We start from the raw sequence: 18274 nt of genomic DNA, 5'->3' as shown, positions 1-18274 counted from the left end.
CAGAACAAGGAGCGGTTTTCTTCATTTCCAGACACTCGTTTATGCAGTATGAGCGTCAACCAGCAGATCACGCTTTACAACTCGAAGGTGAGGAGCTCTCCGACATTCATACCATTCTCCACCATCGCTGATGTGGAGTTTATTCTCTCCTGTAGGCGAGCTCAGCCGGCCAGAGAGTAAGCGACACTCTAGCTCATCGCAAGGTGCACAAACCCAATCACCTCACCTCTGACTTTTGCAGGTAACAATTGCGCTCGAGGAGGCCAAGGTCCCGTACACCACCTACCCCATCGAGATATTTGCTCCCAAACCCGTCTGGTACTTGGAGAAGATCAACCCTCCTGGACTGGTACGTTCCCCCCGTACTTCCATGCGCAAACAACCACTCCCTGCTCAATGACATGACCCACTCACCCGGGTCACCAGGTCCCCGCGCTAACATACGGCAGCAGCCCCTCCACCACACCCGAAAATCCCCCCACAGACTCAACGGTTCTCATCGAATCATGCATCATTCATCCTCGAATTCATCGCCGACCTGCATCCCCACTCCAACCTCCTCCCACCGCCGCACGACCCCGTCGCACGCGCCAAAGTGCGCCTGTTCATCGACGCAGTCAACACGCACGTGCACAAGCAATACACCGCGTTCATGGGACGCGCCGGCGGGCCGCACACTGTGCTCCTCGACGGGCTGCGGAGGGTGCAGGCGCTCCTACCCGAACTTCGTGCTAGCGCCGACGCCGACGCCGATGGGGGAAAGTGGGCGGTGGAGATGCACTTCACGATCGCGGATGCGGCGTTTGCGCCGATTATAGCGCGAGTGGAGCTCGCGTGCAGGTATGGTATTGGGCGGTACGGTGAAGGCGAGAACAGGCGGCTTATGGAGGCGCTGGAGGCGCTCGAGTTCGCGAGGATGAAGAGGTACAGGGAGGATTTGTACGCGAGGGAGAGTTTAAGGGCGACATGGGATGAGGTGAGTGTGCTCAAAATTCCTTTGAGGAGTCGGTGGCTGATAGGATGGTGTGGTCTTGTAGGAGTATATGGTGGTTGAGTTCAAAAAGTATTTTGCCTGAGGTACAGTCAGCTATAACAGCTGGAGTGCTTTGGTGTATCAAGCAAAACACAAAAGTCTCGTCAAAATGTATTCGCATGATTATATGATACTTATTACATCTAAAGATCTCCGCACTCGTCTCATGTTCTCGGAGTGACCCAGAGCACAGACCTTACCACAGCTCGTGCTACAGCTCATCGTGCACCTCGACAGCACCCTTAGGTGCAAACCCGTTCTCGGCCAGCCACTCGTCAACAATTGCATTGAAATCGCCCGGATGCTCCATATGCGGCCAATGTTGGCCCACCATTGTCTACTCGGCCCTAAGCTAAGAACAAACGTCTCGACTGAAATGAATAACGGACCTTGGCTGTAAGCTGAGGGAGGTACCGGGGTGAGCCAAGGCTGTTGGCGGCGTTCACCCAGTTCGCGACGGGATCCTATAGCATGAAAGGATGAGGTTTGGATCTGTATTTTAGCTGAGGATGAGGACGACGTACGTCCGTGGGGTATATAGCAAGTGCGGGGAGCGGGATGGTGTGGTTGCCTGCTTCGTTGCCCATTAGCCAGCCGCCGTACCGGTTCTAGTACAGTCAGGTGAGTTTCAGGGCGGGAGGACAGTGGGAATGGTGGGCTACCGCGTGCGTGTAGAACAAGAGTGCTGGGGTCGAGGATGTGGAGTTTAAGCCATCAGATTTGAAGGAGAAAGAAGAGGCGCGTACTATTCCGGAAACCATGTCGCGTATACTCCTCGACGAGATAATCTTCCTCCTCCTCGGTCATGAATGAAACGAGTGGGATCTAACCCCACATCAGCCTATAGTGCTACGTTCGCCCACAAGCCACAATATCGGCCTCACATCGATCCCATTGTACGCATCTAGAAACGAACTCTTGCTCGTCAAGAATTTCTCCGAAATCGGACTGTCCGCGCTGCGGAACACGCTCCTCAGCGAGCGCCGAATGTCCGCATCGAGCTCCTCCGTCGCGGACTTGTCGCATGCACCTTTGACGGCCTCCGTAGTGCAGGTCTCGAAGAAGTGTTGGTATGCGAGCTGGGGGGAGACGTGCACGAGGAAGCGAGTGGGTACCCAGTAATTCGCTGAGTGGAGGTACTGTGCATGGCAACGTGCTTTGGTATGAGTGTTGCTGTAAGCGGGGGGTTATGAAGTGAGAAGGCGCACGGGAACGGTGACGCCTATGACAGCCGTGAAGATGTCCGGCCGCCGACGGGCGGCTTCGTAGCACAGCGCCGAGCCCCAATCATGTCTGTGATCAACGAAGATGCCCGAGGTTGACGCGGACGCGTCGCGAATCATCAACGTAAGTGACGTAAGGAGATAACAAGAGCGCGCGATGCTCACCCCATGCAAATGGCAGATCCTGTCTCAGCATGCTCCAAAACGGCAACGAGATCGTCGGTGAGGTCTGCAAAGTTGCTCGATCCCTGCACGTCCTCTGGCGCGGTCGAGGAGCCGAAACCGCGGAGGTCGGGGGCGATGAGATGGTATGAGGACTATTTTCGGATGTGTAGCACCCGGCGGTGGAAAGGAGATGGTTAGTGGCGTGCGGCCAGAGATTCGCCATGGCGTAGCCGAGCAATGGGCCCGGGTGCTGGAGCGAGAGGGCGTATGAACACACCTCGAGATGGTCTATCTGTCTTCCCCAGGTGCTCCAGAGACCTGGCCAGCCGTGCACCATTAGGATGGTTGTCTCCGCTCTCGGGTTAATGTCGACGTAGGCTGGGCGCGAGAGAATGAAAATGCGGTTAGTTCCAGGAAAGGGGCGAGAAAACTCGTACGCACTGAGGTTGATGTCCACCCATCTGCCGCCGACAATCTCACTTCTATCCTCCGTCTGACGCGTCACTGTCTCCTTGACATATGCGCGTGGGTTGAAGGCACTGGCAAGAGGCAAGAGCAGTACCAAGGAGGCGAGGAGTAGCATACTGTAACGGAAAGGAAGAGGTGCAATGAAAGAGCAAATCCAGCGACGGTTTCGGGCCGATGGAGGCTGCAGTCATTTATGCTGAGGTTCCCGGACGGAGGCCGAGCTTCTCACGTGGCGGGATGTCAGAACACTCTCCCACGTGGCCGCATTTGATTCCGGGCTCGGAGGTTTCCAAATTGTGCTACAAACAGTCCCCAGGATACTGTAGGAAACCCATGGTCAGCAGTAGACCTAATTGTGAGCCGATGACAGCGTTGTAGTAAAGGTAAAGTAAAGCCACAAGACATTTGTCACGGAATGACAGGAATCACCAACACGTGACATTGACGCGCCTTCACGCCGACTCGTGCGGGAGACTCATCGCCACGTTCTGCTGCTTTCCTTATTGTCCTCGCCTCTCCTGCCTCGTTTCCACCTGCACTTCAACCAACGACTTCCCAAACTACATCTATCTCGACACAAATGCGCGTTCTGTCACTTGCCGAGGCCCCGAATGGGATACACAACTCTCTTCGTCCTGACCCCGTGTCGGGCATACTAGCACCGTCGAAGCCCAATGGCTTCATCGCACCGAATGGTGTCGGAAACGGACCAGCCTTGCCCAGAAGCAAGATTCCGAGCGTGACAATCGATGCGGATACGATCACCGACTCGATGGCGGCACGGCTTGCGCTCAGCGTGATTGGGCATGTTATGTTCCTAAAGAGCCAGGTTCCGTTGTGCGTCGCATACTTTTGCTTTTCACTGCCTTTGCTGATTCCATGATCTCTTATATTCGTTACTGGTCACTCATGGCACGCATTTGAACGCATAGTCCTCTCGTGCAGATGATGCGCATGCCCTCAGACGACGTGCGTTTTCTCGCCTTATTCAAGCTTTCTCATGCTGAGATCTTCCATAGGATACGTCGCGTGCAGCCAGGAAGCGCCTCGAGCTCCTTGCAGCATACGACACCCTCTCCTCCCACCTCGCCACCACCTTCACTGCCCTCTCGACCGCACTTGCCCTTCGGCGCCATGCGCCGTCCTCTACCTCCGCTCCACACTCTACCTCCGCATCCTCTGCTCCAATAGGTACTACGTTCCCAAACACACTGTCACCCCATTCGCAGAACACACCGCCCGACGCCCCAGAACGACAAGACAACTCACAGAACGGTACCATTGCCCAAGCTGACACACTCACAACATCCAACTCGGAGGCGCCGAAGGAAATCGCAGGTGACCGAGACGATGGAACGGCGTATCTTGCCATCGTACTTGGTCCGACGGCAGGCGCACCGAGGGCGAGAGTCATCGTGGGCTTCAACGGGCTTCAGGTGCGCGTGTGGGGTGCACGAAGCGAGGCTGCATCGCGAGCGCCCAATGGCCCTTCCAAGGAGAGCGTCTTCACCAAAGGCAGTGGCGGCGGGGCGGAAAGGGATAGGAAAGAAGAAGGCTTAGGTAGCGCCGAGGGTGTCTGCAACGCTCCGTCACCCAGAAGTGCGAATGAGAGCGCGAATGGCGATGACGAAGAAGCGTACGACTTCCCCGAAGACTCCGGGAGCTCGTCCTCCGAGTCGACATCTGATACGTCTGAGTCCGACTCTGACTCGATATTAAGCTCGGACGACGAGGACGAGGACGAACAGGAGCTATCATACGCACAAGAGCAAGAAGCGCTCCGCGCTGCGGACAGGCTGCTCAGCCGCACGCTCGCCGCTGCGAACGCAGAGGACGACGCGGGCGGGCTCGTGTCGGAGCTCGGTACGTCCCCCGTACTGTTCTATTCCCCGTTTGTTATCATGTTCACTGGTGTCCCATTGCCCACACAGCACCCACGCAAACCCACATCCTCCTCCGCGCGCCACGCCGCTTCGCACACCCGGCATGGACCCCGCGCCCGGCGCTCGCGAAGACGATGGACGCGCAGATCGAGGCGTTCGTCGCGCAGTCGCGGCCGGCCTCCGCCTCATCCTCGGCCTCGTCGCCGAACGGGAAAGGAAGCGCAAAGGCGGCCAAGGGCCCATTGAAAGCGAAGGAGAAGGTGGAGGGCGTGTGGATCTGCAGTCGGAGTGCTGGCGACGTAACTGGGGGAGCAGGCGGAGAGATAGAGGGGAAAGGCGGAGAAAGGGAAGAAGACGAGGACGAGGACGACGAGTTGATCTGGTGGACATGGGACGGGAAGATGGTCGGGTTCGCGGAGTGGTAGTGGTAGTGGTGGCGGCTAGCTGGCAGTCCCTGGGCGTGGCGATGGTTCTAGCACGGAACGTAAGGCACGTCGCATCTCCATCTGTCGTGTATTATCTGCTGAAGCAGATCAAGTGATGATAAGCTCTGTATTTACTGTCAATAATCTCAGGTCAACCTATACATTATGTTACGTGAACGCACAACCGCCGTGACCTGCTAATCAATGCGCTTCTGCGCAGATCACTCAGTAGGTGGCGTACACACCAGCTAGCTCGCCGCTATCTCCTGCTGTTATCGCGCCGTCGTGGATCCGAACACACTTATGGAGTTTGCGGCGTAGGTCCAGTGACCGCTCTCCACTGAAGATTTACTTGTTTTGTCCTAGAGACGGAGACAGAAGCGGTCTAGTGTTGGCTTGAGCTCGGCGTCAGTAGACCCACATGTATTGAAAGCACGGAGTCAAGCGGAGTCACGCAGGCTTGTCAGGGCTTGTCATCCCCACTAGTACGAGCAGCGGGTATAAAAGCGATGGACGCGACGCACCTTGATCCGTTCTGTTGGCTCGATATCGTCTCGTCGGTTCTCAGGGCACGATGGTGAACTACAGCGTGGAACGCGTCGACCGTCTCACAGGTGCGCTGCATTGCCTTCCTCCGCACCTTCCTACCCATTCCAGAAGCGTGCGCGCTTTGGTGCCAAGCTGACCTATTGATATTTAGACGAGGAGATAGAAGCGACCGTCGACGCCGCCGTAGCTGCTATCAAGCACTGTACGTCTCATCATCCTCCCCGGATCTACCGCCTTATTCCGGGTACAGCCTGTTCACTAACGCGATCATCATATTATATTCCTCTCCAGCCAACTCAGCCCTCGTTATGATGGGCACGCGCGACGAAGACAGGCGCCGCTACTGCCGAGCGGTCATACGCGCGTGTCTCGCGGACGGCGATCTTCTCTTCGCGCGGGAGGACGGGTCCAGGCGTGTGGTGGGTATGGCGGTGTGGTTCCCGCCTGGGAGGAAGATGAAGTCGAGGTGTGTGGGTCGTAGTTTGGACTAGTTCAAGTTGTTTGTTGACAGAGCGTTGGATGTGTTATCAGCGAGAACATGAAGGCAGAGTTCGACAGCTTCGTGGCGAAGCTTCCGCCTGCGCCGAAGATGTGGTGGGAGGACCCCAAACAGGTACGCGTTTCACATCTGACTTGATCTGGAGAAAGTTCGTCGCGCTGAGTCATATTGGCCTAGATATACTCGAAGGCTACGGGGCCTTTCCTGGCCGAACATCTCGCACCTTACGTGAGTACCATAAGTCTTGCATTTGACTTGTGGTTCGTTCTATTCTTACCCAAATCATAAAGGGCGTCGTCGACTCTTGGTACTGCACATGCCTAGTCGTGCACCCAGATTTCCAGCGTAACGGAATTGGCTCTAGTCTGATTGAGGCTTACATCGAGAAGGTCAACTTATTTCACTCAACCTTCGGGGAGCCTTTGATTATGACACTTGCTTAGCTCTATACCGACGATCGCGCGAAAGACTACCCACAGGTCGCTCTGTGCACGGATACGGACAGAAACGTCAGGTTTAATCCCCTCGTATCAGAAATGTATATTCAATGAGTGGCTGATGCTTTTGTCCACTTAGATTGAGTTCTACAAGAGGCTCGGGTTTGAGCTCAAGAGCTCCACAACAATTCCTACGCCACTGGACGGTGTATTTTATCCGGTACATTGCATGTCCCGGTGTATGTCCCCATAGCCAGTGTCGAGAAGTGCATTCGCCCAAGAGAACGTGGTTGTGCGGGCTTTCTGCCGGTGTGCGTGCAGAAGCGAGAAGGCGAGTTCGAAGGGGGATCGAAGGCGCTAGGCCGAGAGTAGAGTTTTGGGGAGTTTTGAGATAGTATAGATGAGTGATCGCGGGGAATAAGAACGACGGCGGCGAACGATTGAAACGAAAGAGACGTCAAACGAAGGGAGTGCGATTCACTGAGGTAACTAGAGCGAAATACATCCAGTATCTATACTAGCGAGCTGCAGAACGATCTGAGACGTATCTAGAGGCGTGTAAAGCGTATGTTCGAGGCTGTACTACTTCTAACTGTTGTATCTTTACGTGTCTGGTCGTTTGCGCGAGGCCTGCGCGCGTAGAATGCACTAAACTAATGTAAGTATAACGTAACAGAGAGAGAATGAAACGGAAATCGAAGTCGAGAGGAGTTGGTGAGGTGCTCAGGGTCTGGCGGGCGAATGGCGCGTGAACTGATCGAGATTAATGAACTAGGGTCGGGGCCGGCGGTGCTCAGGGTTCGACATCGTGAACGAGGTCGATCGTAGATTGTGGCGCAGCCGCGTGGCGCTTGTTCTCGTGTCGCGCGGCCCAGCCGTCGGGCCGCCCTTACATGGTGTTATTACATGACATAGATTTTTCGAAGCAGTTGTCCTGCGTCAGGCTCTACTCATAGCTCTTCGTCCATTCCAGCTCTCCTTTGATTCACCAAATATAAAACCGGAAAACAGAAGCGTCTATTGTCATAATGTGCCATAATAAGGGCTGCTGCGTGCAACGCATCTCTATCAAACAGACCATCTATCATGGGTCTCCGAACGACGATAACAATTACCACCGATACTCACAATAACAATGTCCCTTCTCCACCGCCACCTCACTCGTCTGGCGCTATCTCATCACCCTCGCACCCTTCAGCCGCGGACCCAGACAACACCACTCTATCGTCCATCTTCAACCACCCCCAACCGCCTTTCCGGCCCTCCTCTTCCGCGCGTCCCTCACACCGGCCCAGATGCTCAACGCGAGCGCAAGACAGCACGCGGCGGTCGTGATCCTCAAACTATCCGCGTAGCAAGCACGTCCGTCGAAGCACTGGTGCTCAGACGGCAGGCCTGCGCGGGTGTGCAGCACAGCATCCGGTGCTGGAGTCGAGGATGACGGGGCAGAGCCGTCATCGTGTGCGTCGAGCATGCGGCCAAACATGAGCGAGAACAGGTTGCCGCCGACGAGGGGAGAAAGGGAAGTGTAGCCCCAGTTTTCGGATAAATGGGCTATTTGGGGGTTTATTTATCAGGCCGGCGCAACAGGGAAGGGAAGGGGAAAGCGCACCAAGTCCAAACCACTCAATCACAATAGTCGGCATAACTCCAAACAAGCCTCCATACGTGAGCCCGAGCACGACCGTTGCGCGCCAGAGATGAGACACGTCCTCGATCTGGAGCGCCACAATCTGCGAGACAATGAACAGCGCCGAGACGATCGAGAGCGCCGAAGCGCGCGGCAATTTGAGGCGGAGGAGGACGTCGGAGATCAGACCTGCGCAGCGTGGCCGTCGTTTTAGCCATGCACACGCAAAAGAACATAGGAAGGGTTTGAAGGTGGGGGGGGGGGGGGGGAGGGTTACGTACCGATAAGCACCCGCCCGGAGAAGTTGCCAATGCTGAGCGTGGAGACCTGGGCTGCTTGCCACTTGGCCGCTTCAAGGTCGTCGTACGTCGGGTTTCCCTTGGCGTAGAGCGCCTGCGAGATCGAGCCGACGTTGTTGATGTCTGTGCAGGCGCACGCGCATATCTCAGGTTAGTTGCCCATCGGCGTTGCAAATGTGCACACTTGGTACTTACACATCAGGCCCGTGCCGCTTACTAGCGCGTATCCGGTGTTGATGCAGTTCAGTCAGCACTTCCATATAGAAGAGGGAGAACGAGATAACAGAAGAACGACTCACGTAGCCCCATGATCGCAAATATCAGATAAAAGTCGCCCGTCATCCACAACCGCTTCCCATAGATATTCGGTCCCTCCGTCTCGCCCTCGCCACTCTCTTCACCCGCAATCCCCACGCGAATATCATCGCGGGATGTTAACCGCCCCTCGGGTCCATGCAGCGATATCGCGCTCGCGCGCCCAGACGGCGCGGCACGGAAGGATCTACCCGCCTCACTGGGCCCGCCCGCGCCGCCGTGCAGGAGGGGCGTCTCGTCGCTCGTTCGGTCTTCTATCTCTATTTCTCTGTCTTCCCCTTCCCCCTCCTCGCCGGCGCGAGCCTCCTCTGCCTCTGCTGGCACACGCGCATATCCAGCCACCGACGCAGGTCGGCTTGGTGGCACAGGGACACGGCGCACAATGAGGAGACCGAGGAGCATGGGCAGGGACGTGCCGAGCGCGAGGAGTAGGAGGAGGGAGGATGTGTTTCCAGGCCATAGAGCATGTGCGAGGGTGCTGAAGAAGAATGCGGAGAGGCCGAAACCGGAGAGGACAAGCGCCGTTGTAGTTGCGCGCTGGCATGATACTAGGTTGGGAGTAGAGGGAGCAAAAGGACGAAGGGGCTCACGGCTTTCTCAGGGAAGCTCTTCGCCGTCGTATTCATCCCTGCCGCTAAGCCCGCGTTGCCGCCCATGCCAGTGAGGAAGCCGCACACGACCAGGAGGATAATGACGTGCCATTCTTTGCACCACAATCATAACGTAAGTACGAAATGACAGGCAGCTAGGACATGTCTGAGGGGATGGTTCAACGCACCGATTTCTGTCTCAGGCTCGCCGTTATCATACGTGTGCTTTATCCCGAGGTAGCCGACCAAGAGCGACGCGAACGCGCCGATGAGCGCCAGGCGCGGTCCCCGCGCGTCGACGAGTTTTCCCCATATAGGCCCAGAGGAGTATACGCCCACTATATGCGTGCGTGTGCGTGTGGATTAGTCAGTCAGACTCGGTTTTGCGATATGTGGTGCGTGCATAGGGATGGGATAGTTGGTGGAGCAAAGGGGTAAAAACAGCGGATGTGCACGAGGCGACGATAAGGGAGCGAATGGGCTGTTAAGAACGTACCGTTCCCGGCGAGTCCGATAATATTGAGTTGTGTGTGGGAGGCATGCAGACGAGCTCCGAGCTGGGGTGCGTATGCTAGATTGTGGGTCAACACTCTGGGTCCGGTTATGGAATGTCAGCGCGAGCGGCCGTACCAGAGTATATCTACGGACGACAGCCCGCACGCATGAGCGAGAGCGAGAGCAAGCAGAATATATGCGCACGTAATTTGTCCCTGAGCCCAGCGCGACAATGACGGACCCGACGAGCGTCGTCAACCGCGCGATGCTCACGAGTCGTGAGGGCCCTGTACCGAGGTCTATAGCCATGTTTTCCTAGCAGAGTTGTTTTGTAGACGTCTAGGGTATTGTAGTTTGTGGTTGAGTAGGTTGGGTTATGTCAGCGAGTAGATGAGTTCAGATATTCTTCAGATTGGCGGCTGTTGCGAGCAGGCGGCGACACGTCGCCAGATAAAGAGGCGGTGGACCGACTTGAGCTAGTGCTGTTGAGGCAGGGGAGCGGGGAAAGGGGGCCACCTGTTCTACACAGACCACACACACTAGAGAGACGTTGTCGTCGTTGTCGAGGATGCTCTGAGACCGCGATAGCGCTGCACCTGTCCTCGTGAGTTGGAGGCAAAAGGCAACGACGCGGGGCAAACAAAAGGTGGAGAGTGACGATAACAAACGGAGGTCCGCGTGCCTCGGCCGGATCGGCCCGTGTGATCCTGTGCTAATTGCACCAACCTATTTTTGGTACATGATCGGGCCGCTTCGGACGGACGGTCTGTTTTCGGCCTTTTCACTGCCACTTTGTCCCCAGGTGGTGGGCGCTTGTTGGTGCTTGGTTGGTGCGACTCGTCACTCAACCGCCTGAATGCTGCAAATCCATGGCGATCAATAACTCCTTGCGCCGACATTAGGGATGATCACGCATGAATCATCTGCTGGTGACGCGCTGACGTCTTGAGGTCAGTGACCGCCCTTATTCTCCTTTTTTTTACTCAACGATTTAATGCATCTAGCTCTGAGTGCCTCCAAGTAGCACAGCCGCTTTCCCGGCGATTCTCAACTTCTTCATCACAATCAGCCTGCAAGTCTACAGCTTCACCCTGTAGCTCATTAGCTCTCAAGGAGGCTATATATTAAAACGGGTTTATTAGATTTTCAGGACACAAACAAGATCAAGAGCGAAGGGAACTGTTGGACATCTAGCTACTTGTCACCGCTGGGTCGTACGACCGGGTCTAGCAGCTTCTCAACGGGAACACACGACAATAAAGCGAAGCTGACAAGACCATGGGCCGTGGACTTTGCTCTATGCCCTCCCGCCGTGCCCTTTCTTTCACATAACCGCCATAGAGCCAACGATCATCTGCACGTCATAGGATGACTTATAGTTAAGGCCGCTCTCCCCGCGACTAGCGGGTCTTTGTTCTTCTTTTCTACAGCTTGTGCACAGCCGTACCTTCAGTGCCTTCATCTGTACCGTCATGGGGTATCGAGATATGCATCCAGCCGCCTTGGATATAGCGACAACAACGCGTTCAAAAGGGTCTCTCCCGTTGTCCAGTCCTTTACCAGGCTTCTAGCGTGACAAGGACTCCACAGCTGTATTTGTCGCTGCCGTAACTTATGCTCTCACGGGGTGAGCGGTGAGCGTCTATCGCGATTCTTTCTTAACAACGTTCATATTGACAATACCATATACAGTTGACGTACAATTATCGACGAAGAACACATACGCCTGTGATGCCCGTTGATGTTTTGATCCTATCACATCGGTAAGCTGGATTTTATTGTACTTCCCGCTTATGATTGCTGTACGGTGACTTTCTTCCTGTGAGGACTTAGTCGAAGCACGACCTGTTCACTTATAAGCAGATGGTAACGAGCTTACTATAGCGCGAACTTGCTGTCGAGTCCGTAGGAAGATGTGAGTCACATCTCAATCCTGTTCGCGCATCCATCTTGACTGACAACTTGTGGCAGGCCTTTTCTTGCTACGGAAACAACCTGCGACGATCTCCTCGAAGAATATGAGCGCTACGTGCACAACGACATCCCCATCCGGCTCATCTACATCCCCGAGATGAAGCTCGTCGAGAAGCAGTTTATCCTCGACCACTTCCTCCCCGCGCTCCAGCGCTCCCTGCCCAGCGACGGCAAGGCATTGCCCAACCGCTATTGTCTGAGCAAGATGATCCACGACCTTGTGAAGTACGCGGTGTTCTCGCACCGCTGGGGACGAGGGGAGCCGTCGTACCATGACTTCCGGTCGAGCATGTACCTCGGCACGTTTGACGAAGTTATGATTCCGGGGTATGGAAAGCTGCTGAGGTTCTGTGAAGAAGCGAAGAGACGGGGAATCGAGTTCGCCTGGACGGACACGTGTTGCATTGACAAAAGCAGCAGCGCAGATATTGCGGAGAGCATCCGGAGCATGTACAGGTGGTACAAGAACTCGGCGCTGTGCATCGTACATCTTGCGGGGACGGAGATAATGCACGATATGTATGCGGACGAGTGGTTCAGGCGCGGATGGACGCTGCAAGAGCTGCTCGCGCCGCCGCAGATGAAGTTCTTCAATCGGCACTGGCTTCAGCTCACGGACGACGAGAACGACAAAACCGACGACGCCGACGACCCTGCCACCCTGGAAACGCGAGCGCCGAGCATGCTCGACGCCATCGCCCAAATCACACGCATCGACAAATCCTCCTTGCTCGACTTCCACCCCTCCGCACGGCAAGTCGACCAGCGCATGACATGGGCCGCGCACAGGCGTTCGACGCGCGACGAGGACGTCGCCTACTGCCTTATGGGCATCTTCGGCGTCAACCTCCAGATCGCATATGGCGAGGGGCGCGACGCGGCCTTCTGCCGGCTCGTCGAGGCGATCATGCTCTCGGGCGGCGACCCGTCCGTGCTCAACTGGTCCGGGAAGGCCGCGCGCCACCCCGCGTCGCGGTGTCTGCCCGCGAACCCCGCGAGCTACGCGGGGCATCCGCCGCTGCACAGTGATGCGCACAGGTTTCTGCCGAGCGTGTGTAGGCTGGACATGACGTTAACCGGTCGGGGCCTGAGAGTGACGCTCGTTCTGCTTCCGCTCACGCATCCATCGTTCGACGCTGCGAGCGAGATCGTGAAGTTCAGATGCGAGGGCTCCGAGGCGAGCGGGGACATCTTCAGTGTCAACGTGGACTTCAGCGGGTATCGGCGGCAGCACATGGACGGGCGGTCCGACTACGCATTGGGTCTGACACCGTACGCTTTGCCGGATGACGGCTCGGGGCTGCTGCGTCTCGTCAAGCCATTCACGGGGTTTCTGCTGTGCAGCAAGTACGATTTGGGGTGGAGGAGGGTGGACACGCCATTCGTAAAGGTGAAGTTGGCGCCGGCTAGACGAAGGGATTCACGGGACAGCCAGGGTGGGAGGGTGCTATGGGTCACGGTGGATAAAAGGCATCTGAGGACGCTTGTGCTTTGAGGGGACTTGTAGACCTCGCCATTTTAATTTTTGCGTGTGTAATTGCGTAGAGCTGGTGTAATGAATAGGGGCGTCGAGACATTCGGGGAAATATCCGGAGATGAGTCCGATGACGACTCCGCGTCTCGGCTCCCGCGTCCTGGGGCCGATGTGACTCTGCACACAAACATTCATCTCTCGCGTCTTCCGTCGTATCCTCCGTACTCACTTGCAACTCTCATAATATAAGAGAGCGGTCTCGATATTCTGTCCGTAGTCCGATCACGACCAACGCGCACCGATGCCGCCTCGCCTGAACAAACGCCAGGCGCGTGAACAGGAGGAGCTGCAAGCTTTGGGGCTTGCAGAGCAGGAAGCCAGCAATGAGGAAGTTAGCGAGGTTGAGGAGCCAGCTATGAAACCTCAAAGCAGAGCGACGGGGTTCGCAGCGGTGAGTTGTGTCTTTCTTGCCACTGTCGCGCCCGCGTCCGCCGTGATCTCCTCAGGTTGGATCTTGGGGCTCTAACCCTGCCTTGTTTGTTTTGCGTTAGCTGCTCGATCAAGATGGTAATGACCGGGAAGAAGATGAGGAGGAGGAAGAGGAAGAGCATATGGATCAGACGAAGCCTTCCAAGAAGAAGGTGTGTTGTACCTGTGTATCTTTGTCACCTCGTATCGTGCTCAGTTATCCAGCAGTCGAAGAAGAAAAAGAAGAAAGCACCAGCCAGGACACCTGTGATCGACGACGCTGAACCTTCTACGGAGTCGCCAGTCGGGTCGGCCGGAAAGTCTACACCGACTGCAGCAGGCAAGAAATCGAAGGCGAAGCAGAAGTCAAAGGGCAAGGACAAGCCGGCCGAAGATGACATCGACAAAGCGCTCGCTGAACTCTCAGCCAAGTGCGCCTCATCTATCACACCATCTCGCTGTGTTGCGTCGCGACTAACTCGACCTCGTTTAGAACACCCTCCTCCACTGCTCAACCCCTAACGCGCACCTCGCACTCGACCCTCTCATCTCTCCTCGCGCCGCACCTTGCCATCTCACCACAACATCTCGATCCGACAGCTGAGCTGCGCAAATTCTTCGGATCGAAGGTTCTCTCAGCCGTCTCTGCCTCCTCATCGGATGCATCAACATCTCGTGCTGGCGCGCGCGGCAAACGCGGGGGCGGCGGACGCGAAACCGCTCTAAGGAGCGTGCTGACGCGGCCCCCTGCAATCTGGGCGCGGTATAAGCCGCGCGAAGGACTTAGTGTGAGGCCACTAGATGGCGAGGAAGTTGGGAAGAAGACGGGTGGAGTGAATGGTGCGTGGTCTACTGCTTGAGTATGAGAATCGTGTTGAAGGGGGAGAATCCAGCGGGCGAGAGGTGGTATACGGTGGAGTATAGCAAAGGTTACAAGACTAAGACGAAGGCGTTCGTTGATTCTGTTATGATGGGCGGTACGTCCTCAGTTCACGAAGGCCCGGTTGTCCCGTTCAGTCGTTGACGATCTGCGGCAGACCCTGATGCGATGTGGATGATATACCGTGATTTCCCTTGGCAGGCGGATACATTGCTGCAGCTAGCTGAGCTCCAACGACATCGCGAAGGTACGTCAACACACATTTACTCAACCAACTCTGACCCTTATGTCCTTGTTCTTGCTTCTCAGACTTCGCAAGAGCTGTAGAACTCACCGATCAGGCACTGTTTGCATACGAACGCGCATTCACGGGCCGCTTCTCCCTACTCAGCGGGTCGAATCGACTAGACTTTGACTACGTCGAGAGCCGTCCGTTCTACCTCGCGCTACATCGCCAAGCGTTGTATGCGACCTTCCCTTTCATCCTCACTATTCAAAGATCTGACATAGATCCGGCTTCCACAGCGACCTCGTCCGACGTGGCTGCCTCCGCACCGCATTCGAATTCACAAAGCTCTTGTGGAGCCTCGATCCGTGGAGCGATCCGCACGGTGCGCTTCTGCACCTCGACTTCCTTGCCGTACGCGCAAATATGGGCGACTGGCTCCTAGACGTATACGATGCGTATGCGAGCATGTATGCAAAGTCGAAGGCGCAAGACAAGGATAAGACGGACAGGGTGGATCCAAGTGTGCTTCCCGGGTGGATGTATGCTCGTTCGTTGGCGATCCGGGTAAGGGAAGGTGGGAAGGAGAACACGAAGGTTGGTCTTATTATGTTTCGACATTTGTAGATGGGCTCTGAAGCGTTGGTACAGGGCGGCGGCGGCGGCAGCGTAAGCAGCACGGAGGCGTTGCGGGAGGCTATCATCGCTTTCCCTAGTGTTGTGCCCGTGTTGGCGGACAAAGCCGACGTTTCGTTATCGGGAGAGCTCCGTAGTCATCCAGCGTTTCGGTTACACACGGACGAGAGGTATGTTTTGTTATAAATGTGGAAAGCAATGGCGGCTTGACAAATCGTGGTGTAGTGGGCTTTCCTCTCCTCAAGCAGCCCTCCATCTCTTATCCCATCTCTACGCCACACGCTCAGCAAACTTATGGAAAGAACCAGAAGTCGCATCCTGGTTCCGCGAAACCGCCAACTCGATGCTCTCCAAATTCACCGCCCGCACCAGCCCACATGACACCTCCAACCCGACTCGGGCCCGCTTCCTCAAAATCTACACCTCTCCACTGCTCATCTCCTCGCTATACCGCCACGTCCTCGTCCTGAGCATGCAGTCCCTCCTGCCGTTCATGCGCACCGCCCTGAACAGCCAAGCATCCACGCACCTCGCCTGCGATCCCCTACCGCCTCCGACGGCACGCACGACGTATGACCAGTCGTTCTTCGCAGACGTCGCAGCCGCAGCCGCACGGGCCTCGCTCAGCACGGATTACACCCGCCCCGCAACCCGTAGGGAAGAGCGGCTTCTAGAGCGCGCGATGCCGGATCGGAACATGCGCGAGCAGCTGCTGGCGCTGTACGACCGCCATCCACGTGAGATCGGAGCGATGTTCGGCGGGCGCCTGGGCTGGGTGCAGCGTGTCGCGGATATGGGCGAGGAGGGGATGGGGCTGGTGGATATGATTGTGGGTATGGAGGAGCAGGGGTTTGCGGGTGGGAGATTGGGTCTTGCTGGGAATGTGCCGCCTGTTATGGGGCAGAGGGGCATGCCGGGTGGGTTTGAGATGCCGTTGGAGATTCCGGAGGAGGGGATTGAGATTCCTGTGAGGTTTGAGATGGGGTCGGATGATGAGGACGGGGACGAGAGAGACGGCGCGGGAGTGGTAAGGGAATATGAAGGAGAGGTGGAGGATGAGCCTACAGGACCCGTTGATGAGGATGATTCAGAAGATGAGGACGAGGAGCCTGTTGGAGCGGTGAGTGTCCCCAACTTTCGAGGAACCGAGGCGTGCTGACATGGTATCGACGATTTCTTAGCCTATGCCGTTACGTGTGATGCGGAACTTCCTCACGAGGCTATGGGGTGGTGCACCACCACCAGAAGATGAGGATGATGACGAGGAAGATGAAGTCGATGACGACCCTGGACACTAGGGCTATCGCTTTCGCTTTCGCTGTCGTAACACACTTTTAGCATCAAATATATTCATAATCTTGCATATTCGTATGAGGTAGGCATACGTACCGTAGACTAAACATGTGGCACAGAGTGGATCTTTCCCTACCTCCACGACTTTTGAATGCCCCCTCAACCTCGCCAGATAACGTTCATGTCACTCAACCGTCCATGGGGCGTGAAGTTCACGCCCTCCCGCATCAGCATGCTGACTTTGTCTTTGCAGTTGTCAATCGTCTCCCCTTTCGCGTCGAGGAGCTTTGTTGGAGCCTTCGTGTCGCGTTTTTGCTTGCCAACGCCCCATGAGCCACGAAAGCCGCCAACGGAGCCGTCTGACGCGACGATGCGATGGCAGGGTACGAAGGGGGCAAAGGGGTTTCTTCGAAGGGCTGTGCCCACTGCTCATGGGTTAGGTCAAAAAAACGCCAAATGAATCGAAGGAAAGGCGTACCAGAACGAGGCGAGCCTTCGCCCAGGGCAGTACACATGTCCTTGTAGGTTGTTACTCGACCGCAGGGGATGGTACGTGTGAAGTCGTACACGGCCCATTGGTGAGGTGTCACGGCCTAGTAACATTAGTATACGTGAGAATGAAAAGGACGGAGAAGTCAGGACGCACCTTTCCCTCTTTCGTTCTAAATGTGCGCCGGGAGTGGGCGTCTGTGGGGTAGTACATATCGCCTGTCGTAGCGAGGGACACATTCAGTACGCGTGAGCTTGAAGGAGCGTAGAAAGCACGTGCAGATTGCCAGATCCTCTGCTACTTCAGCGTTCGGGGTATTCAAACCTTTGGCAATGATTCCGAACTTCATCTGCACGGGCCCAGAGCTCTCCTTTGCCACTGCTGTGCTTGAGCGAGATGGTCTGATAGCGGGCATGGCGAGATGGGAAAAGGGAGGACGATAAAATGTTGACCCAGTTCAGCCCTCTTATGCGACCTATCCGGAGAGTACGTGAGTCAGAAGGTGGATGCTTGTTAGTCAGACGCGCGGAACCGTGTCACAAAGCATATTAGGACAGGCGCGTAAGCTGACGCGTGGCACGTGCCGGTCCACAACTTCAGGGCAAGCAGCATACCGGCGCTTGCCGAGGATTATGTCGCGGGAGGTAGATGAACTGCTTCAAGATACCTAATAAATCTCACTGCATCAATACTGTATCACAGTTCACGCTTGTGCGTCGAGACCAGCATTTTTTCAAGAATTTCGCCAAGTTCGTATGGAGGTATACTCCAAGGTAGTAGATATAAGTTAATTTATCATAGAGCCCGTTTAGCTGACGGTCA

General features: G+C 55.9%; 7 protein-coding genes across 7 annotated transcripts; 4 read left to right on the top strand and 3 right to left on the bottom strand.

Annotated features, from left to right (window-relative positions):
- Nucleotides 1–48: 48 nt before the first annotated feature.
- Nucleotides 49–1076, top strand: CONPUDRAFT_72139 (uncharacterized protein; the record flags this gene model as incomplete). Its single annotated transcript, XM_007769269.1, has 5 exons — nucleotides 49–87; nucleotides 156–176; nucleotides 242–349; nucleotides 485–976; nucleotides 1038–1076. 5 exons carry the CDS (start codon nucleotides 49–51, stop codon nucleotides 1074–1076), a joined length of 699 nt encoding a protein of 232 aa, XP_007767459.1.
- A 168-nt stretch (nucleotides 1077–1244) lies between these two features.
- On the bottom strand, nucleotides 1245–3040 carry CONPUDRAFT_122227 (alpha beta-hydrolase; the record flags this gene model as incomplete). Its single annotated transcript, XM_007769430.1, has 10 exons — nucleotides 2863–3040; nucleotides 2699–2799; nucleotides 2422–2573; nucleotides 2242–2326; nucleotides 1918–2172; nucleotides 1780–1858; nucleotides 1696–1718; nucleotides 1558–1641; nucleotides 1423–1497; nucleotides 1245–1370 (listed from the first exon to the last, which is right to left on the bottom strand). Exons 1-10 carry the CDS (start codon nucleotides 3002–3004, stop codon nucleotides 1245–1247), a joined length of 1122 nt encoding a protein of 373 aa, XP_007767620.1. The 5' UTR covers nucleotides 3005–3040.
- Nucleotides 3041–5745: 2705 nt separating this feature from the next.
- CONPUDRAFT_136530 (uncharacterized protein) lies at nucleotides 5746–7370 on the top strand. The gene is made up of 8 exons (XM_007769429.1): nucleotides 5746–5811; nucleotides 5898–5948; nucleotides 6038–6212; nucleotides 6278–6359; nucleotides 6423–6473; nucleotides 6536–6634; nucleotides 6689–6754; nucleotides 6822–7370. Exons 1-8 carry the CDS (start codon nucleotides 5772–5774, stop codon nucleotides 6933–6935), a joined length of 678 nt encoding a protein of 225 aa, XP_007767619.1. The 5' UTR covers nucleotides 5746–5771; the 3' UTR covers nucleotides 6936–7370.
- A 546-nt stretch (nucleotides 7371–7916) lies between these two features.
- Nucleotides 7917–10320, bottom strand: CONPUDRAFT_53511 (MFS general substrate transporter; the record flags this gene model as incomplete). The annotated part of the gene is made up of 11 exons (XM_007769124.1): nucleotides 7917–8236; nucleotides 8295–8501; nucleotides 8594–8734; nucleotides 8807–8827; nucleotides 8911–8995; nucleotides 9251–9463; nucleotides 9517–9629; nucleotides 9705–9854; nucleotides 10013–10087; nucleotides 10147–10156; nucleotides 10216–10320. The coding sequence occupies 11 exons, from the start codon at nucleotides 10318–10320 to the stop codon at nucleotides 7917–7919; spliced, it is 1440 nt and encodes a 479-aa protein (XP_007767314.1).
- A 1422-nt stretch (nucleotides 10321–11742) lies between these two features.
- Nucleotides 11743–13480, top strand: CONPUDRAFT_152641 (uncharacterized protein; the record flags this gene model as incomplete). The annotated part of the gene is made up of 2 exons (XM_007769428.1): nucleotides 11743–11774; nucleotides 11983–13480. The coding sequence occupies 2 exons, from the start codon at nucleotides 11743–11745 to the stop codon at nucleotides 13478–13480; spliced, it is 1530 nt and encodes a 509-aa protein (XP_007767618.1).
- Nucleotides 13481–13643: 163 nt separating this feature from the next.
- Nucleotides 13644–17075, top strand: CONPUDRAFT_122219 (DUF654-domain-containing protein). Its single transcript, XM_007769426.1, has 11 exons — nucleotides 13644–13910; nucleotides 14011–14100; nucleotides 14153–14358; nucleotides 14421–14767; nucleotides 14821–14904; nucleotides 14965–15054; nucleotides 15117–15270; nucleotides 15333–15630; nucleotides 15685–15839; nucleotides 15895–16789; nucleotides 16851–17075. The coding sequence occupies exons 1-11, from the start codon at nucleotides 13761–13763 to the stop codon at nucleotides 16965–16967; spliced, it is 2586 nt and encodes an 861-aa protein (XP_007767616.1). The 5' UTR covers nucleotides 13644–13760; the 3' UTR covers nucleotides 16968–17075.
- Nucleotides 17076–17121: 46 nt separating this feature from the next.
- Nucleotides 17122–17665, bottom strand: CONPUDRAFT_54594 (methylated-DNA--cysteine S-met; the record flags this gene model as incomplete). The annotated part of the gene is made up of 3 exons (XM_007769215.1): nucleotides 17122–17387; nucleotides 17441–17555; nucleotides 17609–17665. The coding sequence occupies 3 exons, from the start codon at nucleotides 17663–17665 to the stop codon at nucleotides 17122–17124; spliced, it is 438 nt and encodes a 145-aa protein (XP_007767405.1).
- Between the last annotated feature and the right edge of the window lie 609 nt (nucleotides 17666–18274).

Source organism: Coniophora puteana (assembly GCF_000271625.1).
Source record: "Coniophora puteana RWD-64-598 SS2 unplaced genomic scaffold CONPUscaffold_5, whole genome shotgun sequence".
In the NCBI taxonomy this organism is placed as follows: domain Eukaryota; kingdom Fungi; phylum Basidiomycota; class Agaricomycetes; order Boletales; family Coniophoraceae; genus Coniophora; species Coniophora puteana.
The sequence above is the reverse complement of the archived record's forward strand: the minus strand, read 5'-3'. Positions and strand labels throughout refer to the sequence as shown.